This window comes from Nomascus leucogenys, chromosome 9, assembly GCF_006542625.1.
Source record: "Nomascus leucogenys isolate Asia chromosome 9, Asia_NLE_v1, whole genome shotgun sequence".
In the NCBI taxonomy this organism is placed as follows: domain Eukaryota; kingdom Metazoa; phylum Chordata; class Mammalia; order Primates; family Hylobatidae; genus Nomascus; species Nomascus leucogenys.
The window spans coordinates 23228627-23256480 of NC_044389.1; the positions used below are offsets into that span (position 1 = coordinate 23228627).

Below are 27854 nucleotides of genomic sequence, written 5' to 3' on the forward strand. Positions count from 1 at the left end.
TATCAAATGAGTAGTTTGTGAAAACATAAAATAAGCCGTGCTATTTTTCCTCCATTTTTTAATGTTCAAACAATCTAAAAGTAGAAATATCAATACAGATAAATAAATCTGTGCAAAGAAAATGGAAACATGGGAGATCTGTTGAATCTTTACAGCTTCTCATATTGAAATGAAATTATTCATATTTATCACAGGATATTTACATATAGAATGAAAAAATTTTAGGAACATCTCACAATAAATGCATTTAAAAAATTGTATCCCAGCACTTTGGGAGGCCGAGGCGGGCGGATCACGAGGTCAGGAGGTCGAGACCACGGTGAAACCCCGTCTCTACTAAAAATACAAAAAATTAGCCGGGCGTGGTGGCGGGCGCCTGTAGTCCCAGCTACTCAGAGTGGCTGAGGCAGGAGAATGGCAATGGCGTGAACCTGGGAGGCGGAGCTTGCAGTGAGCTGAGATCGCGCCACTGCACTCCAGCCTGGGTGACAGAGCGAGACTCTGTCTCCAAAAAAAAAAAAAAAAAAAAAAAAAAAAAATTGTTTGGGTTTTATAAACAAGTATCAGTGCTAAAGGAGTGAATAGATACTTCCCCACAATTGAGCAGATAATGTTGCAAATTTTTAAATTTTATGACTTGCTATATACTTCATCATATAAGGATTTATCCATGCTCCTTAGTCTTCCACTTTCTTTTATATTTCTGTTAACATAGGAAAATCAGTATTCCCCACCCTTGAGGCCTTTTTCATACATAACTCATCACATTTCACATGTGATGCCACTGAATTGAGCCAAGTGATATATTTTGAAAAACTTTGGTCCATGGTGCATTCAATACATACATATAAATGTGTATACATTCCTGTGATTTTTTAAAAAAATAATTTGAGAGGCGTAGCAGTTTCAATAACCACCACATTATTAGAAATAGTTGGAAAGAAATGGTAGAAAGAAAAACAGTTAAATATATTAAATGAAGGCTTGTGTTTTGGTTCAGAAATTCTCTTTTTACAAAAGTGAGTTTTTTTGAATAAAGCAATGGTATTTAAAATTGTGTATATGATGCTTAAAAGTCTTTCATTTCGCCACGTGAAGATATGTATAATTCCTTACATTATAATGTAATAAGAATATTCAGTTTTGGTTTAAAACTATATTGTATCTCTATAAACTTTCTTTGTACTCCCCCAGTAGGAAATTAAATAGCTGGTAAGGCAAATACTTTCTAAACAAATGAGTTAGAAATTCAGGCTTGATGTATAAAATGTTATTCGTCTGTTTGGGTAAAAAATGTTTTCTAAATCCTAAAAACAAAACGAAAGACAATGCATCATGCTTGTATATTTAAAATGTTGTAGCCCTGAAGTATAGTGATTAATTAGTTAACTTTTACCTTCCTCACAAAAAAGGGAGCCATTTTTTATGATTTGGAACCTGTTGGCTATTTACCAATTTTTTATAAATCTCTGACTTTAGAAATCGAGGGAAAGAATCCTTGGCCATGAGACAATAGATTAATTTCTGAGCCTCATCAAAGCATTTGAGTGTTGGTTCAGCAATATTCTTTGAGATGAGGTCTCTGGTACTGAAGTCAATGTTAATCTGTGGAAAATAAGGTTGCATATCATTGGATTAGTTTAATCAAAGAATGTATAGTTTATACATACATATTATTTGAAATTCTTTCTAAACACAAAGCTAATCTGATGCAAAACAGCAGAAAGGTCATGTATTCATTTTCTAGAATGCAGAATACATGCTTGGTTTAATTATTTTTCTTCCATGCTTGAGAGGGGTAGCATTGACAGGAAACAGTGGTAAAACCTTATTTTGAGATGTATTTTTAAAAAAGGCAAAGTGAAAAAGCAAGCAAAATATTTTACGACTTCACATTTTTTTTCACTTACCTTTTCTTTTCTAACACTTTGACCTCAGTACATAAAATGTAATTTTCCTAGGCAGAACTATTACTAGAATTTATTAGGTTTGAATATACCAACTCATTCCCATTCTCCATATTTTCCTTTGTTCCTCACAACACTGCTTTTCTTTCTAATTTGTGTTTCTTTTTGTTTGATAAATGGATCAATAACATCCCCTCTTTACTGATTCCCATCTCTCCCACAGAACATGTGTCTACATATAATCTCCCTGTTTCTTTACCATTACCACACATAGGCATTTCCAGCGAGGTCTAATGGAGATCTATTACATGGAAACACACTGTTCACCTACAAATATGTAAAATGCTCCAAACCTTCTTATAGAGCTACTAAGATCCCCACATATTCCAGGATATATTCTGAGAAGCACAAAGGTTTATATCCAAGTTATCTAACTTAAACTGAAAATAGTCATGAAGTTCAAAAGAGCTTTTTTTTCTTTTGAGACAGAGTTTTGCTCTTGTCGCCCAGGCTGGAGTGCAATGGCACAATCTAGGCTCACTGAAACATTTGCCTTCCGAATTCAAGCGATTCTCCTGCCTCAGCCTCCCTAGTAGCTGGGATTACAGGTGTGCTCCACCACACCTGGTTAATTTTTGTATTATTAGTAGAGGCAGGGTTTCACCATGTTGGCCAGGCTGGTCTTGAACTCCTGACTTCAGATGACCGGCCTGCATCGGCCTCCCAAAGTGCTGGGATTATAGGGCTGAGCCACCGTAGCTGGCCTCAAAAGAGATTTTAATCTTAAAATTAAAAGCTCACCATAGGCGGGTTCTGTATCTGTCTTATTCATCATTCTATTTTCTAGCACTTAGCAGAATACCTACCACATAATAGTCAATCAATAAATATTTGCTAAATGGAATTTAAATGTCCCTTGGAAAAATGCAGGAGATGGTAAAAATGTTAGAATTTTGGAGTCTGGAACTATAAATGACAATTTATGGTGCACTAAATTGAGGTTAAACAATAGGCACAGACCCCTGCAATCAAATTCCTCCTCAGCTACTTACTTGCTGTTTGCATGAGTGAAGCAGTTTCTATAATTTCCTTTCATTTTCAGTTTCCATAGTGTAAAAGAGAATAGTAATAGCACCTATCTTAAAATGTTTTAAGGACTAAATGACACAAGAATACCAAACTAATTTAAATATTATTATTCTAGGAAGAAAAGAATAAAAAAAAAGTAATTTGAAAAGAATCATCGAAAGGCCACTATTTGCTCATAGATCTTTCCTTTCCTTTGGGACTTCAGTTACTCATGATCCCAGAATATACATCCACTTTTCTTCCTTTGATTGCCTTCTTGAGTCCCTCATCAAAGTTCCAGAACAAGTGCCAAAATAATCTTAAAGGCCTGAAAATCTGGAATCAGTTGTCCATTTATTATACCAGAAGATGGTGCAGGGCAGTGGAAACACTTGGGGATCCTTTTCAAGTCTGTTCTCTAACACTTACGGCTTTGGTGACCTTGGGTGAGTTAGCTTAATATTTCTGAGTTTCTGCTGCTTCAGTTTTAAGCTACTGATAGTTTTTGACCCAGTGATATAGGAATTAAAGCAGGATGATCCGTATATTTATTATTTCACAAAAAGTTTTGAGTGTCTGTTATGTACAAGATGCTGCTGTATTTGGGGAAACAAAACCAACAACTAAATAAATGTTTTAGATTTAAAGTTGAAAGATAAGAAGAAGATGGTGCTCTAAGAATCTGGGGAAAAACACTTAGGGCAGAAAAAGTAAACAAATAAACACAGAGTCCCTAATGCAGGAAAAGAATTGCTAGGTTCTAAAGAGCCACCACACCTTGATAGCTAGAGTGTAGGGTGTAAGCAAGGAATTTTTGTTATAATGTTGTAGGAGGAGATCCAGGCCAGGTCTTGTAGAGCTTATGTGCTGTGTTCAGGACTTCTTATTTTCCTACTAGAAGCAATAGAAAGATACTGAAAGGTTTTGTGCAGTTAAGTGGCACGATAACTTATATAATGAACCTATACAGTGTCTCTGCCTCATAGTGGGAATCAATGGTGGCTATTATCAAGATCTTGTAGTGGTTTTTAAACATCTACTATAGTCTGTTTCATAAACTTATCTGGTGTTGTGGGAATATGAGAATATATGTAGCCTGTTTCTTCAATTAACTACATTGTGAAGTCTTTAACAGCATCTGTGATTTGTTTAACTTTATATTTCCCCTAGTGGTTAAGTAGAGGAACCTAACCTGTTTAGACACTCGTCAAGGGAGTTTTTTACTGACAGCATGGCCAAAGTGTGCCTGCCAAACAGTGCTAGCGTATTATTATTATTATTATTGTTGTTGTAGTAACTGAACACCTATAATAATTCCTCATTTCCTACTTAAAAAGTCCAAAGCCATGATTTTGGCATTCATGGTCTTTACAATGTAATACCTACTTATACACATTTCTTCTCTTTTATGTGTGCCCTGTATTCCCATCAAGCTAGACAATTCCACTTACATTTCTTGTATATTCTTACTTTTAAACATTTCTCATAATATCTCAATCAAACTGAAAGTCACTCCTTTTATCCTAAGTCTTTCACAAGTCTTTTTGTCTTTAAGACTAAATTTAACTAACACCTAACATTGAAGTTTATGTGTGGATTTTTTTTCTTTCTGATCTGTTAAGGGATTTTGCATTGCTAAGATGATATTTACATTTTGAACATGCTTTACTATGCCTTGCACACTAAGAACTCAATAAATACATGTATAAGCAAGTGAAAAATGGTTCTATATTTGTTCAAAATCATGTTTAAATTTTAGAGAGAACTCTTCAATTTCAATATAATAATGCTAATTAATATTATTACTGAAATATATTAACCTTGTACTTCTGACTTATGCTCGTCATTTTTCTGATTTGCCTATTTTCCTACCAAAGAACTGCCAGCATCAGCAATTGGTAGCTAAGTGATGAGCAGGTTTACTGTTCTCAGGAGATGATCAGTAGTCTTATAAAGCTGTGTCTTGGCAATTCAGCTTAATGTCAGTGACAAAACATCACACCTCCATGTTTGTGTAAATGTAATTATATTTCTTAAAGTTGTTCAAGCTAGAAACATAGGAATTGTCTCTGACACCTCTTTTTTCTCTGATCACTTATGTTGTGTGTTTGTGCGTGTGCACATGCACATATGAATGTAAATTCTTTTTTTTATTTTCTAATTTCACAATGGTCTTTTTCATTCTCACTCATTTTTCCAGCTTAGGGCTTTATAACCATCATTTCCCTAAGTTATGGAACTGATAATTTATCTGATACCTCTTTTTACAGTATTTTTCCCTTCTGAATACAATAAATAATATTACTAAATCAGTTTTACCAAAATATAACTTTTATCATATAAAAATTCAGCCGAAAACCCGTGATTTTCTATAACATAAAAGTTAAACATCTCACTGTGGCATTTGAGATTCTTCACACCCTGACTTTAATACGTTGTTTTGAAATCAACTTCTACTTTTTCCTATTGATGTACATAAACTGGACTACTCTCTGTTCCCAAAGTGAATATTTTACCTAAAACTTTTGTTTACACTGTTTCACCATCTAAAATTCCTTTTGCCCCCATAATTATATCCTGTACAGATTGTCCTCCACCTTTATCATTTACCTTAAGTTGAATATCCTCTGAGAAGCCTTCCTTGTTCACACAAAGAAAGTCTATAATTTCCTTTTTATTATATTCAATTTTGGTTTAAAAATCTCCAGAAAATCGGCCGGGCATGGTGGCTCACGGCTGTAATCCCAGCTCTTTGGGAGGCTGAGGTGGGCGGATCACCTGAAGCCAGGAGTTGAAGACCAGCCAGATCCAACATGGTGGAACCCCATCTATACTAAAAATACAAAAATTAGCCAGGCGTGGTGGCGGGTGTCTGTAATCCCAGCTACTCGGGAGGCTGAGGCAGGAGAATTGCTTGAACCCAGGAGTTGGAGGTTGCAGTTAGCCGAGATCGTGCCACTGCACTCCAGCCTAGGCGACAGAGCGAGACTCCGTCAAAAAAAAAGAAAAAAAAAATTCTAGAATTGACTTTTTAAACAGATTTGAATACAAAAGTTTCTGATAATGTTAAGTATTCAATGTGATTATCAGAGAAAGATTTGTCACTACAGATGGATTCAATAGTTCATGAAGTGGAATTAAGCTGTCTTTAATTTACTATCTTCTCTATTTCTTTTACTAATTTTTTATTCTCCACAGGTCTTTGAAAAATATAAGCAGAGCATATATATATTCTCCAAGTTCTGCCTCAAGTCTTTTCTTTCTAGACTTTTTCCTTAGTGATTTTGTCTTCTCCCGTGGCAAAGTATTTTGAACAATAACATCAACTCTAAAGTAATCATAAGGATACTTTAGGATGATTATTTTAACTGTAAATAATATGTTATTTTAATTAAACATTAGCACTGATGTGCTAAGTCTTCATATGGCTACTTTATGCTAAATATCACACACCCATATAAGATGGATAAAATTATCCTCCTTTGGTGGCGGAGGGGAGAGTCTTGACATATTTTGGAAAGCTATCTACTTTATTTTTAGTAATTTTTTCAATTTATTTATTTGGAGTATTTATGGAGTAGGTCCTTAGGAACTGTCCTAGGATTTGAAGATAAAAGATGATTAAGGTAAAAAGTCAATCAAGAAATCAGATTTTGAAAAAGTAACCCAAAAGAAAAAAATTGCTTCCCTAAGGAAAAGCTTTCTGACAGAAATGAAATTTTAAGCTGGTTTTTCAAGTAGTATTATGACTATGAAATATTAAAAAGGAGACTTGCACATGGAATGGTAAACTGGAAGAAGCCCTGTGGGTTTTGAGAAGAAAGATAAATCACAAAAGGCATAAAGATGCCAAATCATGTAGGACATTGTAGGTCCTGTTAAGGACTTCTTTACTTATTCTGAGGCCAATGAGGAGAATTTTAAGTCGGGGACTAATGTAGCCACATGTTTGAAAAAGCATCGCTGGCTCCCATGTGGTGTAATAGCTGGCTGTGGGTGAAGGAAAGAAAAATTAGGATACCACACCAGGAGATCAGGAGGACAATTGATGGTGAATTAGGTTTGGTAATGTCACAGAGAATAAAGGGAAGTGCATAGATTTCAAAGCTATTCAGAAAGTAGAATGAATGGGACTTGTGATTGAATAGTTATGAGCTAGGGCAAGGGAGAACATCTTTTTAAGAATAGCTGGATATTAGAAATAGACTAAAGAAAGAGATGACAGAAAATGCTGATGGATTGAATATAGGGTATATGAGAAAGAGAAGAACCAAGGGATGACTTGACTACAAATTATTTAGCCAGAATAGTGGAAGAACAGAGTAGTTATTAACAGAGATAGAGAGAACTTGGGTTGGAGAAAGCTTTGAGCAGGAAATCAGGACTCAGATTTAAATTTGTTAAGTTTGAGATTCCCTTTAAAAGCCATAGAACTAGAAGAGATCATCAGGAGAGTGAGTGGAAGCAGAAAATAGATGAGGAGTGTCTCTTCTCATTATAATACATGTTGGATTATGAGTAGGAACAGGAAAAGAAATGGTGAAAGAGCAGTCAGTAGGGGAGAAAGAAATCCAGTCCTAGAAGCCAATTTAAGATATTTCCATTAAGAGGGAGTCATATGTTTTGTTAAATGCCCCTAGAAGTCAATTCTGGTGATGTATGGAACTATGCTATCAAGAGTGCCTTATCTTTCCTTTTCAACTCCCTTGAAATTTTAGTAATATAGATATATATATCTTACTAAATAATATATATAACTTACTATGTGTATATATATATATAGAGAGAGAGAGAGAGATAGAGAGAGAAAGTTACATATTGAGTTATATATAACTGTCTGTCTATATATAACTCTGAAATATTAAAGAGGAGACTTGCACATGGAATGGTAAACAGGAATATATATATATACACACACACATATAAACATATATATACATACACATACATACATATTTCTTCCTTTAATAGAGTCACTCCTTGGGACATGTCTGTGAACTGCACTCTCAACTTGGCACTCCTCTCAAATGTGATTTTTGGTTGTATTCTACCAGAAGATATTTGGATACATTTCTATCTCTAAAAGTAAGACAGATGAAATATTGAGTTTGAAGTATACTGAAGGTGGGACTCCATCAGGAGGTGACGCTCTAGAAACTCATACTTGCCAGTTGCATGTTGAAGGCACTCCTGAGCCTCTTGGAAGCTATAGAGAAGCTTAGACTTTGCTGAGCATCTCAAACTATGAACTGCAGAGTGTGGGCTGAACATTATATCAATTAATCAAAAAAAACAGTGCCGTATGTATTTATTTACTGACATAAATAGCTACTTGTATTGTTTGTATGGATACCCTTTGGTTTCGTGACTTTCAATATTATGTTTGTGAAACATAATATTTTATTTGCTTATTTTTCAAAAGGTCATAAGTTATCTTAGATTTCTGAAACCACTACACTGCCAATCTTAGAAAACAAGACACAGGATTGTGGTTCTTATAAAATGACAGCTGAGATGTCATCAAAACCATTTAGAGGCTTTTAAATCCTGTCAGTTTTGAAAAGGTCTTGACACAACTGACATTGACAACAATCCATTGCATTAAAATGACTGCTTTATGAATGATATTTCAGGTAGTTGTGTAAAACAATTTTATTATGAAGACCCAGGATGTTTTAATACGCTTATGATTTTTGTTAACTGAAAGTGATGCAAACCAAATTTATTTTCTCTACCCCAGCAGTCTTAAATTCTTTTGGCTTTCAATAAATTACTTTAGCAGAAAGAATATATTTTAAAGTGTACCTGTTGGCTCTCTTGTGACCCTAATCTGTGCTTTATGTATTTTTACATAATTTGAATGAAAAGTTTTCAACTGTGCTCTCACATTCAAATTAGATAGCCTTTCCTCATTTAGAATGTACAGTGTAGCAGGAGACTGTCATTATGCAAAGGGTGTGTGCATGCATAAGTAAAACGCCTTACAGAAATGGAGCCGGCAGCATCTTAGACCTCATTCACAACCGAGCTTAAAAATTACTATTCAAATTAAGGCCATCTATAATCATGTTTTTGGTTACATAATTCTTTTAATCACCACTAACACCTCAAGTATTACTTCATTTTGGCATCAGTAAAAGCAAATGAATATCCTAAAATATATTCTCAAAGGTGGCTATTAAAGTTGAATATAACAAAATTTGTAACATGTAGAAGGAATTCATCCCTGCATAAGACTGTATCCTTTTGTTGTCATTGGCTTTGGAGGCAGAAATAGATGATACAAGGTGGGAGGTAAGATTAACACCTTAAATTGGGAAAGAGAAATGAGAGAAATATAATTCAAAACCATCTTGATTAATTAGACAAGTAGTCAAAGCAAAGATAGAACTGAATAGAAACCAGATGCTTCTCCAATTTCTGTGGTGATAAAGGAGATGACACATATGAAATCATAACATGTACGGATGGCTAAAAATAGATATACAAAAGCTACAGCTACACTGGAGCAGCTGAAAGGGAATCAGATTGACCTGTTTCCATCACCAATCCCAACATGCTAAACTAAGATCATTTTAAGCGGCACAGAGACACAGAAGTGTAAAGAACACCTGAGCCTTTTGTTTTTGAGTTGAAATGCAGAAATTATTTTTTGAAGCACAGAATGATTCTGCAGATTATTAGAAGAAATACTTCTGACACTTTTTTCCTTCTAATGTCATATTTGAATCTAGGCTTCATAGTCTAAGAAGTTACACAAATTAGAGAGAATATGAGAAGAGAAATAAAACTGTTGATAGGAAGATATATTGTATGTGACTAGATAATTTTATGCTTCTGCCTTTATCATAAACATCAAGTATCCCAGGCTACGTCATAAACACTTCAAATTAGTGGTAGATCTAGGGGAAGAAATTTGAAACTGAGAAGTGTGGGCTGAAGACCTCCCTCTCCATGGATCTTAATGACTGCAGGGCTCATCATTTTATCTCTAAGCCTCAGTTTTTCACCTTAAAATGTGAATGAATGTAATACTTCCCTAAGGGAGTGAACGTGATGACCAAATGAGATAATCCATGTAAAATGTCTGTACAGATATTATAGTTTCTTTAGCTCTCCTTTTCTCTTTCTCTCCCTCCCTCTTTCTGTGTCTCCCTTTCTTCTTTTGAAGGCGAGCTCTTTAAGAAGGAATGAATAAAAATGTGGAAATCATTGGGATCCAGAAGGTGCAGTTAACCTCAATTTATACTTGAACACACACAATACCAGGCTTCTTTCACTGCTGGACCAGTCTTCTAGGCACTGGCTAGTCCTTTGCTTGGCTCTTCTTCCTCTTCCTCTTCTATCCTTCTCTCTTCCCATCTTGTCTTGTTTCCCTCTATAGTCAAGTTTCTGGTCAAAGCTTACCAATTACTTCTTCGAAATACATTCCCTGATTCTCTAGACTTGGATTTTCCTGTTGCAAACTACCATCTCACCTTATATTTCCTTGTTAGGACACTCATGGAAGTTTATTATAATTATTATTTTTTATCTGGTGTCTTTCTACCAGAATATGGGGAAGGATCTACTCAGGGACCATGACTGTCTTTTTCTTAGTTGCACCAGCATAATGCTTAGCAGATAGTAAGTATTCAAATATTGATTAATGAACAAAAACCTAGAAAATTAACAAATAAGCAAGCACATTATATCCAGAGATGATTCTGTAGTTGGGGGAGCACTGTTGGCTACCAGTCACTAGTAGGGCAGAAATAAGCTACTCAAAATAACATCAACATATAGAGGAAGTGGCATTTAAAAATGCAAAGAAAAAATACGAATATAAAATGCAGATTACAAATTGGCATCACAGTAATAGGATAAAATGCTTCTAGATGCCTATTTTCATGGGCTTTTTCTCTGTCAATAACTCATATATCTGTTTCTTCCCCTAAGACTCAATTTAAAATTATCCTTATTTATAATGAAGGTCTTATCTCAATATGCTGCTGTCTCACTGGTATTTAATCACCATATCCTTCCAGGTAGCATAAAAATAATTTCATCTTTGTTTTGCACTTAATCATTTGTTGCTTTGCCATTTTCTCTAGTTCTATACACTTTATTTTTTAACCCAACTATCTTGAAAAGTTCTTTAGAGTCAAACTAAGGATTCTATTTATTTTCTTCCATTTCGTTATCGAGAGCTGCCTAGCACAGCAACACATTGTGTTATACTTACGTGTTTATTATCTGTTTTCCTGCCTAAACTGAGCTTCTCTTCCATGGAGGGATGTTATCTTATAAGGATGTGACTAGGCACATAATAAAAAACATTTATCGATGTGAAAGATAATGTGACTCAATAAGCAACATTGTGCTGCATCAAAAATGAAAGTAAGAAGCCAAACACAAATATTAAAAAGTGTCCTGCACAGACCCGTGAAGGTGTACTTTCCTTTATGACTGTAATTTCTTCTTTGTTTTATGAGATATATTGTCCTCACATTTGGTAGATACATTTAAGAATTAAACATTTTCTGCTGTTTTTTGACTTAAAAAACTACCAATGTGTTTTTTCCTGGATTGTTGACAGTGTGAAATTGAATTTATATAATTTTTAAACATTACACCATGATATGATTTGATACTATTTTCTAATTTCATAGAATGACAATCAACATTAAACATTTCTCTTTAATGACATATTTTTCATCCGGTATGACTTTCTTTTCAATATAGAGGAATGATGACATAAACATAATATATATTTTAAATATGTTAATTTCTTAGCTGAATATGAAAATATTATTAATATTTTTCAAATATTATTTTCTCAAAGTTAAGTAATATTTTCTTGAAAATTCAATAATCTGAAATTAGCAATCCAAACTGAAGCAAAAATAAGTACAAGTTTAAGAATTTTTTTCTTTGCCACTCCCACATTATTAGTATGTACAAAGTAGAGGTACTTAAAAAATATCTATTGTTTCTCTAATAATTTTCTTATTTTCAAGTCACTTAGTCAAAATACTTGGGTCATGATTTTTTTTTTCTGCTGTATTTTCTCCTGAAGCCATCTAGGTACAATTTACTCAATAAGCAACTCTTTTTATTTGGACCCGGCAATTTGCAAACTCATTTTTATAATATGTGTTCACATTTCCACTTCTCTTAAGTCTTAACATTGCTTATCTACATATGTTCTTAGAAATAAGCTAAGGGTTGTTTCAATAGTTAGTTTCAATAGCACTTATCGTGACTTGTTTAAAGAAAGAAAGGAATTAACATTCCTTAAAAACCGTTCTGCATGATGTAAACCGTAGACACACTATCTCATGTATCATTCTCGTTTTTCCTATGTAAATGTATCATTATGCTTTTTCAGATGAGGAAACTGAGGCAGAGAGATAAATAGCTTATGACAGAATTACACAAGTGAGGGATCAGGATTTGAACCCAGGTCTAGATAGCTCCAAACTTTAGTTTTTCTGCTACATCATACTAACACCCTATTAATTTGGGAACCAGAGAGAATGTAACACTTTAAAGGAGAGGACATAAAATCCAGCTAAAATTACCATCTCTCATAGAGACCTGAAAGTTCAATATATAGTCTTTCCTATTAGAGTAGGAAACTGATACCCATTAGTAATGTCAATTTATAGTCAGGGATAATTTAGTAAGTTTCATATAGTTTAATTGTAAATTGCCCAATTGCATCAGTAAATAATTATTAAGTAATGTTAGCAATGAAGTAGGTGAAATAAAGATATAAAACTTTGAAAAGAAAGTAAATGGGATACAATAGGCATATGAGTAACATGACCTTGTTCTTTATTTTACCAAGGAAACTAGTTATAATTTAGATTCTTTGTAAGAGTCTGTTATACAACTACAGTGTAATATAGAATATAGAAAAACAGAGAATATTCTTATATAAATCTCATTCTTGATTTAATTTTCCACTTGTGCAAATCATATTTTCCAACCACCTCAAATATATCACTGAGTCTTGTCAAGTCTGCCTACTGAATATATCTAGAATACATTCCATCATTTCTTTATCTCCACTGCTGCCTACCTATCCAACCTCATCCCCAACTCCTCTACTCACATTAGCAATATCAATACGCCTGCAATTTCTGGAGAATGCTAGGGAGCTTTATACATTGGTGCTCTCAGTGCTGGAATAGTGTTTCTTCATTCATTCCTTTCATAAAATATGACTCATTTTTCATGTGTGAACCACACTGCAAATCTAACTTTAACTCTCCAGGTACATTAAATCACTCTTTCCTACCAGGCTAATAATGAACTTTAAATGAAGCTTTATTATTATATCACCTATTGTGTATTTGACTAGTTTTATTACATGTCAGTCTCTTCTTTCATTCTGTAACTTCACTGTGCGAACAGATACTCAAAAAATCAGTTTAATGAATAAACATACTAATAGCATCACTATATTTAACACATAACTGATGAACTATAGAGAAATATCTTGAAGATTGCAATTGGTATAATATATAACAAGCAAACTTCCTTTAGTAATTTGAATAGGAAACAACTGATAGAAAATGATAGGAAACAGAATAAGTATTTCATATATATACGTATATATAAACATAGGGTATATATATATATATTTATACTTGCATATTTTCAGTTAATTTGGTAATATCTAATAGCATTTTTAGAGATACTTCAAGGAAAGACTATAATTTATTATTTGAAAAGCAGCCTTCAATTTAATTATAGTTTGTTTTATCAAAATTAATTAGATGGACAATCTATAAAAAGCTGTGAAGTTTTATATCCCAAAATAATAGCTATACTATTTAGTTAAATTATTACAATATAAATTAATTTTGGAAGAAAGGGTTAGGAAAATAAATAAAACTATTTTATCAAAATGGATGGTTTATTATATATTATAACCTTAAATTCAGCTATAATTAAAAGATGACATTTTGTGTTAGAAGATTTTTCACACACAATGTTTCAAAATATTATCCTAAAGCAACTGCTATTAATTAGATGAATTCATAAAGGAGGAAAAAATATGACTTTCAGACCAATATAACAATAAGTAGGATATCTTTAGGGTTAATTTCAAAGCAAAATGACACATCAATCAACCTGACAAATCTTACGTGCAACATTTTCAATTTTCCAGAATTATTTATTGATTCTTAGATGATGACTTGGAAATAAATGTTGAAATAGCTCTACAGGAGTTAAAGTTCTTTTTCCACCCCGATGAATTCCAGGCCATGCTTCAGTGGTTCACGTGACTATTAATGTTATACTAGACTAATATATGCTGCAGTAATTAATGTCTATCTAAAACTTGAACTATGGTAACTAACTTTGTGTCTCATATTTTCTGAAAGTGTTTGCATTTCATCTAGTCTCTCTTTTTTTCCTATAAGTACAACCATCCTCTCATACCATGAATCCTCGTTTTGGATCAGAATACATAGTAACTATCACTTATAAAGATGTCAGCCTTTTACCTCTGTAGGAAAGATGATTGGTAATAGTAGTTGGTTTGGTACTAGTAGTTTTAATGGAGCTTCCTGTTTGTAAGTTACTTATACATTAACACTCTTTGTTTATGTAATATATTCAGCAAGAAATCCAAAGCAGTTTACAAATATAAATTACTTAAACTTTACAGTTAAAATTTTAAAAGGATTTGAAGATGATTATGGTTTTGGCTCTGGAAATTAAATCAACTATAAATGAGATATTACACATATAAAACACTTTTGGGGGGCTATTATCAGAGTCATTGCAGGTTTCTCCCCAAGGCTCTTTCTAGTTTCCTGATCTTTAAGCAGCACAGCTGAGTCCTGATCACTTGGCATAGAGCCCCACATCTTTGGCTGAATTTTACCATCAAAGAAATAAAGGCAAGCAGCATATTAATTTGTTTAATCCCCACACGTTAATTTGTTTTTAAATATTCGAGAATGCTATCCATGTTGACTTTGTCTAATTCCTAGTTTAGCAAAATAAAAACAAGAAACTACACTGGAAATTCAACAGCATTTTGAAGTAGGATTTATATTGGGTTGACTTTAGCGCTGTTTGAGATATTAGACGCTATTTTTCAAGGGCCTGAGTATTGTTCCAAAGAGACAGAAATAATAGTCATACCTAGCCCATAATAAGTGTTGAAAAATACTTACTGAATCAATGAAAAAAAAGAGAGTCATCTTAAGGAATTTCTCTTGGAATCTACTGACATTTTCTATTTAAACACATAGCGAGAATTTGATTATCTTTTAGATGGATTTAGGGTCTTCTAATTGGGAGCAGGTCTGTTACAGGATGACTCTTCACTGTTCTGGAGTGGTTCACTCACCTCTTTAGGTGCATCAGCTTCAATGAATTCAGAATAAATCATCTTGGCTTTGGAAGCAATTTTTTCTGCATTTTTCGTTTTCTTAAAGTCTTCGCAGGCAAGCCAGAACTCAACATTTTCTTCACTAAACTCTGATTTTAGAAATGTTCGAAAAGCATCTAGACCAGCTATGAAATATATAAGAAAAAGTTTTGTATAATAGCTTACAGAGTAGTAATATGACCGAAATGAGTACATTGTATAGTATGAGCATTTACTGGATATTCAGTGGCAAATAGTTATCATTCCACCTAAACGTAATGTATGTTTTAGTTGCTAACTTTAGAAAACTTTATTTTCAATCAGTAATTGTTAACATATATATAGCTTATATATATAACATATATAAGCTATATATATAAAACACATATATAACACATAAGCTATATATGTTATATATCATATATGTTATATAGGCTCTCTCTATATATATTATATATATGCATATATATTTCTACCATTAGCTTCATTAACAAAGAAAACCTGTACTTTTTCTTTCTGTGTTTGAGAAATCTAGAAGTTATGTTTAGGAGATCTTGATGGCAGTTACTTCGCAGGAAGCCCCACGGATTTTGCTTTTAAGATTTATTGCACTACGCTCAGGTCAAATTAATTATGTTATACTCAATTCAGGGTAAGAATATCTTTGTTGCTATGAGTTGGTGCAGAAACAAAGTTTGATGCTAACGTGTTAAATTGTATTGGTTTGGGCTTAAAGCAAAGAAGGAAGAGCTAGCGTTTATTAGTTTTGGGTAAACATATAGGCCAACTCAATCTCAAAACCAAGAAAGTAACTGGCAACATATTTGATGTGAATGCTTCTCCCCTTTATGTGACGATGAGCAACTTTAATTCCATAAGGTAAATACAAATACGTAGAGTTTTTCTCCAATGTTGCCTTAAGGAAAATATTGATGCTTCCCATTCTCCCCTGTAGTACCTGTTTATAGCGTTTTCCTCCTCCGCCCAGGTATTATGCTTAGCATGTACTTCTCCAGAAACTTTAGATCAGAAACTGCAATGGAGTCACTTATTCACCCACATGTTTGCTTTCACTTGATTATGATACGCTCTTTTAAATGTAATAACAACAGGCAGGGCTTGCAGTCGGTGATTGCCATGAGTCTCACTTCTTTCCCTTATCTTACTTTCAGTCAAATTTACACTTATATCCCTTGCTCCTAAAGATATTTGATGTTGTGACCACTTGTTTAGACCCTTCCTTCTCTATTTTCCTCATCAAAATGGGCCAGGAAACATTCTTCTTTTGTATACCCAGAGCTTATGTGAGAAGGTAAGGGCCTCTAGTTAGACAACAGGTCAGAAAGATCATTATCACATTCCCACTGTGGACAAAACTAAACCAATACATTTAGGTCGTGTTATTCAGTGTCACAGTTTGCCCCCTTTTGCTGGCTGTCTCTATTGTTGAGAATGTATATCTCTCTGAGGAGTAAAACATGTCAGCACTTTTTCCACTCAGAGAAATTTGCCTTCCAAAACGTTGGTGGTTTTCTCCTCCTGCCAGGGAGGCCCCCTTTGCATGTGCTCCAAGCAGCTGCTCCTTTCCTGCAGGCGGAGAGAGTTAATCCTTCAAGTTCCAAAGTACAGGAGGAATAAGTTTATGGAAAAGCAGGGGATAGGCAAAATTGGCTAAAGAAATAGAAAACAACAAGAGAAAAGTGAATGAAAACAGGCTTAAGTCCATTGTTTATGGGTTGCTGCCTGCAGAATGCAAAAGTGAAGTTTATAAAGATAAAATAGAAAAGGACTTCCTGGAGCAGAATTAAAGTGTCTAAAAACACTGGATTAAAATAGATTTAACAGATTTTTTTTAAAGTTATTTGAAATAAGTTTGAAATAACAAGTCATTGCAAAAGGTTATCAGGTACCAATTAAAATTCTTGGTTGAAATACTGGAGAGTGTGGATGCAGTTAATATATGAGCACTATATAAAAATTCAATTAACTTCACGTTCCTTGCATTTAAAAATACATTCAAGAAGTTTCTGTGACGCCAATTTAAGTTATAAAAATCCTCTTAGTAATACTCAATTAAAATTGTTCTTGAATTCAGTTCAAACAATGGTGAAATTTCAGAGATCTAAACAGAATTTATGCTACGATGTATTTTTATAGAGAGAATAAAGTGTTCTTTAATAATACAGAAAGAATATTGTAGATTCATGCCTGGCAATATTTTATATGTGCATCATCGAGGCATATGGAGCTTCTCCCTAGCAGGATTTTCTAAATGCATGCCAGAGAGATGGGAAGTTAGAGATCAAGATACAATTATTATTTTCCCTTGCTCTCCACTTTTAATGACGGGCTGCTCTCAACTAAAAATTAATATCTTTCCTCCTCCTGTAGCTTGGTTTAGAACCCAATGGAACAAAATAAACAGCTTAAAAAACTCAACCTGAGGCTAGTTATCTGCATCTTGAATATGATATTTTGTTGATTTACTCTCCTATACATACAGTTTGAATGTTCAAAAGATGCCAAATGATTTTAAAGTAACAATGCTACATAAAATTAAACTTATTATCTGAGGGCACTCTCCATAGAATGGAATGCTTACTGGTTAGCATCAACAAAGGGCGTTAAATGGAATATGTCAGCATTATGGGGTGAAAACTAGGCTAATGCCTATGCTTAGTACATGCAAAGTATGTCTGCAAATCAACAAAAACAACTGGGTAATTTGGTGAGTCCTTTAACTGTTTAAGGCATTAAAAACCATTCATACTATTGCCATTTCTCTGGTATTATGAAAAGCAAAACCAAACAACTGTTCGGATGTATATGACTTTTCTATTTCATGTGGGCGTGAAATATAAAATCCCAGAGGGTATGCAGAGGAATGAGTTTGCCTCCATCTCACCCTTCCTGCCTCTCCTCTATAGTACTGTTGTATGGACTTCCACCACTCTGGAGCCTTCTGAGTCACAACACACAGAGAGATAAATTCAGTAAGCCTTTTAGCAAACTTGATCTGTCCCATTGGTTATACACTTAAGGAGAAAGGAAATACACCATTTAACACTTAATAAACTGCAATTCCATATTCACATCTCTTTAATATATGCTCTTAGGTGGATTCTGGTAGTTATGTGGATCCTTTGATGTTTATACTCTAAAAATTAGTCACCTACAAATAATATGTTTATAGTATCTAAATTCATCTAAGTCAATCTAACTTTATACATAAATAAGCAGCTGTGAATTATTCAGCTCTATTGTGTTTTATATTTTTCTAATATTCTAATTTTTATTCTTTATGAATTTAAAATAAAATGCCATCTGATTTATACAAATAATGTTATACTATAAACATTTTCTCTCTGTGTTTCACAGTGGCATTTTTCCTTTTTCAGATGAGATAAAATTGCAGATTATTTATAATACAAACAGAAGTTATACCTTTGTAAATGATTATTTTGTACGTAAGTTGTGTTGACTAAGATATTTTATTAAAGACTACGATGTTTTATTTATAATTGGCCAAAATTGCCTTACTGAACCATTTTATCAATTATAAATACATATTCACGCATATACATATTAATACAAACATATACATTTAAATATGTTTTCATATTCACTGAAAGAATAACATAGTTGATATAAAGTACTTTAAAATATTTTTTATTTTGACCAACAGTGCACGTGAAACAAGTGATTTATTTAAATTTTCAAATTTTTCAACAGTTTGTATGTTTCTTTCAACTTGTACCAAAGGCAGTCATGATGTACATCAAATTATAGTTAGCCAGCTGTGCGCAGTGGCTCATGCCTGTAATCCTAGCACTTTGGGAGTTCAAGGCAGGCAGATCATCTGAGGTCAGAAGTTCGAGACCAGCCTGGCCAATGTGGCGAACTCCTGTCTTTACTAAAAATACACATATTAGCTGGGTGTCGTGGCATGCTCCCGTAGCCCCAGCTACTCGGGAGGCTGAGGCAGGAGAACCCCTTGAACCCAGGAGGCAGAGGTTGCAGTGAGCAGAGATCACACCACTATACTCTACACTCCAGTCTGGGTGGTAAAGCAAGACTCCGTCTCAAAAAAAAATATGTGTATAGACACACACACACACACACACACACACACAGCAAGCCGAGGGCTAGCGCAGTGGCTCACACCTGAATTGAATCCCAGCACTTTGGGATGCTGAGGTGGGTGGATCACCTGAGGCCAGGAGTTTGATACCAGCCTGGCCAACAAGGTGAAACCCTGTCTCTACTAAAACAAAAATTAGCCGGGTATGGTGATGCATGTCTGTAATCTCAGCTACTCAGGAGGCTGAGACAGCAAAATTGCTTGAACCCAGAAGGTGGAGTTTGCAGTGAGCTGAGATCATGCCACTGCACTCCAGCCTGATTGAGAGAGTGAGACTCTGTATTAAAATAAAAAATAATAAAAAATGTTAAAGTGAGTCTTAAGGAAAAGGAAAACTTCACTCTCAAGTTTGAATTTTACTTTTGTTTTAATGCACAGAGTTCCTATAAACTTATTTTAGCCCCAACCTGATTCTATTTAGATTTCGGATTTTTATGAATTTATGATTCTTAATAATTTTATACTTAAATGATTAAACTCATACTTTATGATATGTTACCAACTTTAAGAATTTAATAATTTATATTTAATTATTGTATTTTAAGCCTATTATTAGTTAGATCTTACCTTGGTTGGCTAAAAGTGTGTCCATATTTTCAGACCATGTCATTGTTTCCGCAGTTGGTGACCTGTAGAAACAGCATCTAACCTTGACAATAGCATTGTGATCTTTTTCTTCTCTAACCAATAGTAATATTCGAGTTATGTGTATTTTGAATTACATCATTCAAATGAACTTCATGCTGTTAAACAGCCAAATGTCAAAAAATTATACAATGCTATTTACAGTAGTTATAGGGACATAAAGTGGGATGTAATTTGACATCAGCAAATTATTTATTAATCTAGCTGACAGTGTTAATAATATTTGAGAATTCTTAAATTCTAATAAAGGTATAAAAGATATCGGTTCTGTGGATCAATGGTGAATTTCTTTTCAACTATGAGTATATTATTTGTTAATTTATGTGACATTACTCTAGTCAAAAAGTTATGATAGCAATGGTGATGAATAAACTATTTTCTAAATTTTTATAGTGTAAAGATTATTTCACAATTATGCATCTCAAAAAAGTTAAAGTTTTAAGAATTTCTAGCATGTGATGAACTTGAAAACATTTCGTTCATAATATTTCAAAACGTCTTTACTTACTCCGAGGCAGCCTTTATTTCTCTTTAGACTGGTATAGTTCTAGTTCTGAGTTGATTTATTTAAATCTAGGAATCTGTCAAGACAGAGTAATGTCTTTTCCAAAGCAGTCAAAAAATTTGTAGACTTAAGTCTTCTGAAGAAGGTTACTTTTGGGGATGTGGTGTAGAAATAATAAATCAGGTTTAAGATATAAATTTTCTGAGATGCAAATATATCATACATTATTCCTCTTAATAAACAAAGATCCTGATGAAATAAGCCCCCATTCATAGAAAGCATCTGCTGCCCAGAAATAAAACCACGTTGGATTATGTAGCTGTGATGTGCAAATGACTTAGTTATGGAAAGAGAGGGTCCAATTTAAAGTTTGTATTGAAGTTACCAATAATAAAATAGAGAAAAACTCATATATCGCAATTCTTATACAACTTTTGTATTTGCACGGCAAGATAACTAATCTTAAATATACTAGTGTGAAGTGATTCCTATGCTTTTGTATTACTTCCTGCAATTTGCTGCAGTTTTTATAGTTTTTGCTAGGATTGATTTTACTTCCTCTACTGATGCAGTTGTAGTTGCATCTTCAGTTAATAATGGTCATCCTCATTGAGGACACATACAGAGGACAATGTAGCTAAAAATTCATTTTACTATTTTCCATTACTCACATTTCCAATCTCAAATTTCCTTCTCCTGTTGTAGGCAGCTGACTTTCCTTTCTTACTTGACTTACTAAACTTGGGGACACAGATTACCTGCGAAACCATTTGGAAATGATGCTTTATTTTTTTCATTCAAATAGACACAGAAATTGGGTTGTTCAGTTTCTGTCTTTTATAAATGGAGGATGAGACACAATGCTAGATTTAATTTTATGTTGAAGAGATTTTGTGTACTCTATAACCTGTTACTCAAATAAGCTTATGTTATATTTCATATAACTCAAATATTAGATCTTATAGGAATTCTAAAGTTACACGATCATTTAAAATACACATGCTTAAAAAATATTTGTTTGTATACTAAAATTTGGTTGTTAGCAGGCGTATTCAAATTAAAGCTACTTAGACCTGTGGAACATATGCTAATGAATAGGATAGAGAGGAACCTGGCCATGCGCAATGCCCATTTTGAATGAGGAACAGGCATCCAGGAAAAACTGAAAAATAAAATCTAGACAAATTCATTCAAAGATGAACATTTATATTCCCATTTGTATGTAAGTTATCTGATGACAGGACTAAATGTTATTTTCTAGCACCAAGAACAGTGTGCCTGGTCTATGAAATATTGAACATATTAACAAATAAACAATGGATGACCAAACCCCAAATATTGACACATATTAAAGCCTTCAATGGAAGAGGGTAAATGGCCTTCAAGATGCTGATAAATTATAGTGATAAAAAGTATTGAAAGGTATAGCTAAATTGTATTAGCTTCAAAGACATAGAGTGTTCTGGGCAAGAGAAGATGAAAAATAATGTGAAAACGTCACTGGATCATCATGGACCTCACTCTCAACTCTGAGGTATGTGAGGTTGGAGAGAATAGCTGACATCCATTCTAGAAGGCAGTGTCCTTTAAGGACAGACAGGTTTTACTTAAAAGCAAAAAGGCATATTCCATGAAGATCTTTTTGGATATAAAGGAGTATTTATAGAATGAAGGTATTTACATAAATAATAGCTATTTGTATTGTCTTCATTAACGTAGAGAAACAGTAAAAGAAAGAAAGCAAAGTGTGGGAGATGGTGTAGAACCAAGGATAAAAGAAAAATTTCTAATGTTTTAAATTACAGAGAGATGCTAAAATGTTACAGATATTTTATAGATATAGACATGGAATCCTATAGATAATAGAATTAGTTATATGGGTATATCCTAGTATTAATCAAGGTCCACAAAATGCTGACATTGTTGTAAGGAGAAAAAAATTGCCCATCAGCTCTGAAGGAGTACCTCTGCTGGTGTGTAGCAATGCCTGGAATGCCCTCAGCTCATTCCTTTATAGCCTATTTCTTATCCAGAAGGTTAAATTTTGACTATTTGAGATGTTGAAAGAGTTGGAGGTAACACAGCATTTACTTTTCAGAAATTAGGTGAAATGTAACTATTTTAAGGAGTAATGCTGGTTTGTTGCCAGTTAAATTTGTAAAATTTGGAGTTTCCTGTAATTCTGTGAAAGCGCAAATTGATGGTATCTATGAATAAACTGAAATACAATATTTATAATAGCACTAAAATGCACAACTATGTATTGGATGTTTACAATGTATACCACATTGTGCTAAGTATATCATAGACTTCATTTAGTCTTGAAAATAGCGGTCTGTTTTATTCCAATATTACCAATGAGTAAAGAGGTTCAGAGATACAAATAAGTAGTGCAATATTCCACAGACAGTAATGGCCAGAGTTAGAATGGAAACACAAGTGTGTCTGCTTTAACCCAAGTTATTTCATACTTCTTAAATGGATGAGTTAATACATATATATTTGTACTTTATTCATGTTTTGGAACATTTATAATAACTATCTAAAAAGTGTTTTTTTCTGCAATAGAGATTTATCATACTTCATAGAAATATTATATTTCCTCTAAATGATAGGTAAATTGTGGTAACTGGCTGCTCAATTGAAAGTTTACATGAAACAGAGATTCTTAAAGCTTGTACACTATCAAATAAAAATAGGGCATTTCTTACGGTAGATGAGAGTAAGAAATATCACCTTCTGTTTTTAAAAAATGTAACTACATAAATGTTAAGAAAGAAATCTATTGAATAAAAGTTGGAGAAAAAAGAGGGTGGTTGATTTTAAACTCTGCTGACTTGGTTGACTTTTACTTGGTATGTGCTACCTGAGAAAGTGGACAATGGCCACTCCCTCATTTCTTTTTTTCTTCCTTTTACTGAATTTTAACAGAAGTTTTGTCTGGCTCTTTTCATTTCTGTGTTTATTTCCTGTAAAATTGTGAGGCATAATCAGAGTAAGTTTTTGTTTGTGTATGATTTGCCATGAAAAGTCACTGTGTATCTGAAGCCAAAATTACACTTAGTATTTCATGGGGTTTTGGCTGATTTCCTTTCTATTTTCTTCATTAAGCAAGTGCCATCAAGGCCAGCAGTACCCATATTATATGTCCAGAGAAGAGCCAGGCCAGATGGGAACTGCGTGAAAGCTACCAGTTATCTTGCTAATTGTGCCAGCTAGAACCAGTTGTATTGCATTAAAAAATGTGGAATCCAACAACTTAGCTGTTCACACTCAATTAGCAGTGTGCTGGAGAATGGAAAATTCAAGCAAGGAGTCCATGTGCTCCAGGAAGTGACAGCTGCTTCCTTATCCAGCATTTAATATCCATGTAAAATTTTTTCAATAAACGTTGTGATAATTTTTGCAAGGATCATGTATATCTTATGTCTCTAATTCATCTCATAATTTAAAAAAAAATTACATAAAGAAAATTCAGTGGCCTATCTCCACTTTACAATCTTTCTTTAGCCCACATAAAGAATAAAGTGCAAAAGTAAGCCACAAATTCTTGACATGTTTTCAAAAAGAAGAAATCAATAGAGAAAGGAGAAAAAATCAGGAAGAAAGACAACAATTAGCGTATTTATCATAAATGAAGGAAATAAACCATCGAGACTAAAAGACGCCTCAAGTGTTTCATTTGTACATCTTCTGAGATAAAAATAGCTGGAAACGGCAACTCACTTCACTGGCATTTTTCGTTCCACTGTCTGTCACAGATGATGCCGAGTTTCTCTTTCTGACTGATCTTCAAGCTGAAGGTAATGTGACAGCAGGAACATTACAATTAGTATGCAAATACCTATCCCCTGGGTTACAAATTGGCATTCTTTAAATCCTGCTATCCTCAGCTTTTTTCTTTTTGTTATTAACTTTTCATTGGTCAAAGCACTTAGACTTCTAAGTAATAAATAACTCTTTGAATAAATGTGACATTTCTCTGAGTCTGTGGCATAATTGAAATAAATTCCATCTGAAAGTTTGTTTTCTGAAGTTCATATTCATCTGTTTACAAGACAACTATTGTTCACAGGAGGTTAAATCAATATATAATGATATACATATTTGAAATACATATATTTATAATTAATATTCACCTTTAAGTCTTTAATCTGCCTAAGAGATCATTTTGTTTTCCTTTGTTCTTTGATTTTCAGAGAATCTGAGGAGGGCTCTACATTTAGCATACTTATCTTAAACAACTATATATGTTTAACTATTTAAGCAATTTTATTCGTGAACTAAAATGTTCTAATATAAGACATTGCAGTCTTCTTTGAAATTTATGCAGTTTTTTTGGCTTAATAACATACATTTCTCTCTTTTAACCATGGATCTCATGTCATTTTATGCCAATATTTCTTTATGCAATATGATGTTTAATGTAATAAGGCTAATATATTTATCAAAACAAAGACCATATATTGGCAATTTTAATTATAGTTTAAGTTTTGTAACTTCATGCTTAGTCAAGCTTTTATCTCGATGTGATACAGTTCTTTGGTAGTAAAATTCAACTGGTATGTGTTTATGACCCTCAATGTCAATTAAAAACTCTTGAAAGATTGACAATTTTTCAGGTGGGAGAAAGAAAGGAGTCAGAAGAAGGTAGAAAATGTTCTTCTCCTTGACTTACCATGGAAATGCCCTAGTTGATCTATAGAAATGGTTAGTATCAGTGGCCCTGGACTAATGAAACTGAGAGAAGTAGAAGAAATGACCTAAAAAGTTAGTGTATCATTAAGAAGGGAAATCATCAATTAGCTCAATCCCTTTTGTTAATTCAAGCACCACTAAGTAATGTTCTTATGATAAGCAAAAACTGAATCATTAAACAAATTTTGACTTTTTGTTTTGCTCAGGGTAGATAATGAAGTATTAATTTTATAATATATGCTAGAAAATAGTACAGTTTGGAAAATACACTGTCAAAATTTAAAGACCCTCTTGGTTAAAAAAAAAAAGAACCATGCAAAGTCTTTAAGAAATAGGAGCCAGGAATAGGCTTATTTTACATTAAAATGTGAAAACAAAAATTTAAATTTCTATTTTGAGTTTAGTGCAATTGCAAGCATGCTTTTTCTCATAAATCCTTCCACAAACCACAATTATTAGTTTAATGTGTACTTTCCATTCCTTTCCATCTTCTTTTCATTGTTTAGAAAAAACTAATAATTCGATTTTATTTATCAAAATGAAGCCTCATAATACAATGAGCAGGTGAGGAAATAAGCTTTCTTATTAGGCTGAATGATGCTTTATAGCATTCAATGTATCTTGACAAAAGATTGCCATATAGATACTGTTGGGACATCTAAATACCATCAGCTTTTGGTCCAATGGGTTTAGGCTCCATTATCAGAGGTTATGCCCAGTGTGATAAGCTAAGTATACAACCCTCCCTGAAAAGATGTCTGTGTCCTAATGCCTGGAACATGTGAATATATTACTTTATGTGACAAAAGAGAAGTTGATTATCCTAGATTATCCTGGTGGACGGGGTGTAATTATAAAGGACCTTTTAAGAGGGGAGAAAGGAGGGTTAACGTCTAGTAGTAGGATATTTCGGGATGAAAACAAGATGTTGGAGTGATGTGAGAAAGGGGTTAAGAGCCAAGGAAGTTAAGTGGCCTCTAGAAGCTGAAAAAGGCAGGAAAAGAGATAGTCTCCTCAGCGCCTCCAGAAGCACCCAGCCCTGCCCAAACCTTGATTTTGACCCAGTGAGACTGATTTTGGACTTCTGGTCCTGATATGGGTTGGCTGTGTCCCTATTCAAATCTTACCTTGAATTGTAGCTCCCATAATTCTCACATATTGTGGGAGGTACCTGGTGGGAGATAGTTGAATCATGGGGGCGGTTTCCCCCATACTATTCTTGTGGTAGTGAATAAGTCTCATGAGATCTAATAATTTCATATGGGGTTTCCCCTTTTGGTTGGCTCTTTCTGTCTTGCCTGCCGCCATATAAGATGTGCCTTTCAGCAGCTGTGATTGTGAGGCCTCCCCAGCCGCGTGGAACTGTGAGTCCATTAAACCTCTTTTTCTTTATAAATTACCTAGTCTCAGGTGTGTCTTTATCAGCAGCATGAGAACAGACTAATACAGGTCCCCTGGACTCTGAGATAATAAATGTATATTGTTTAAGCAACTAAGTTGGTGGCAGTTTTTTACAACAGCAATAGAAACTGAATACATCTAGGGACCTCCCCTCTTTAAAACCCTCCTTAAAAGAAGGGAGGTAAGTAATAAAATAGGCATAAATTTTGAGACAAGAGTAACAAGTTCTTATGCAAATGTGGATTCTTCATCCTGGACAATAACCTTGACCTTTCTGAGTCTCTTTGCTACTGATAGTATTGATAATACCTGTCTCACAAAGTTATTGTGTGAAATTGAAAGAAAATATAGCAAGCCAACACGTCTTACATAGGATTATTTATATATGCTTATTTATTTTGTTTCCTTTCTCCTCATTTGACATTCACAGAACCATGGTAAAGATAATAATATGAGAGATCTTATGGACAATACTGTCATGCAATCAATGGGAATTTCTGTGGAAAGATATGAGATTTATTCTGCAATATTTTTAAATACTTGTATAAGAAATCATAGATAAGTGCCGGAGGAATACAAAACTTTAATCAGACAGTATAAAATTGGTCATTCTGGAGAATTAACATGATGAGAGTATGTGTGGAATAATTGGAAGACTGAGAGGCAGATGGGAAAGTTAAAGATCATGTTTAACTCCATAATATATACATATATATAATTATATACATACATATATAATATAAATACATATATAATTATATACATACATATATAATATAAATATATAAGTTTTATTTGTCAATTACAAAATTAATTAATTTAAAAAGTAAAGGGAAATTAGCAGAATCATAGAAGGTATTTCTTTTCAGTTTATGGGTTAATGACACAAATTATACTCATAAACCACTTTAGAGCTATAATATTTTTGGGAACTGGACTCTGCAGTCAACTTTCTAGTTTAGAAAGTTACATAGTTTTTTCTCCTTGAAATTGCAAAACAAAGTTTAAGAAAATTTTTTTTTAAAGTATAGTATGCTGGTCCAAACATGAGAGAACAAGGGTGGCTATAGATGGATGGAACAGTAAACATCAGTGGTATTACGTCTGTGCAGA

General features: G+C 33.5%; 1 protein-coding gene across 1 annotated transcript; it reads right to left on the reverse strand.

Annotated features, from left to right (window-relative positions):
• Positions 1-1401: 1401 nt before the first annotated feature.
• Positions 1402-24379, reverse strand: RGS21 (regulator of G protein signaling 21). The gene is made up of 4 exons (XM_012501971.2): positions 24369-24379; positions 20060-20172; positions 15331-15497; positions 1402-1605 (listed from the first exon to the last, which is right to left on the reverse strand). The coding sequence occupies exons 1-4, from the start codon at positions 24377-24379 to the stop codon at positions 1402-1404; spliced, it is 495 nt and encodes a 164-aa protein (XP_012357425.2).
• Between the last annotated feature and the right edge of the window lie 3475 nt (positions 24380-27854).

Coding starts and splice junctions, on each gene's coding strand:
- RGS21 (XM_012501971.2), bottom strand. Junction 15,498..20,059: donor CACACTTTTAGCCAACCAAG/GTAAGATCTAAC, acceptor TATATTTCATAG/CTGGTCTAGATGCTTTTCGA. Junction 1,606..15,330: donor AAGCTGATGCACCTAAAGAG/GTGAGTGAACCA, acceptor TATTTTCCACAG/ATTAACATTGACTTCAGTAC.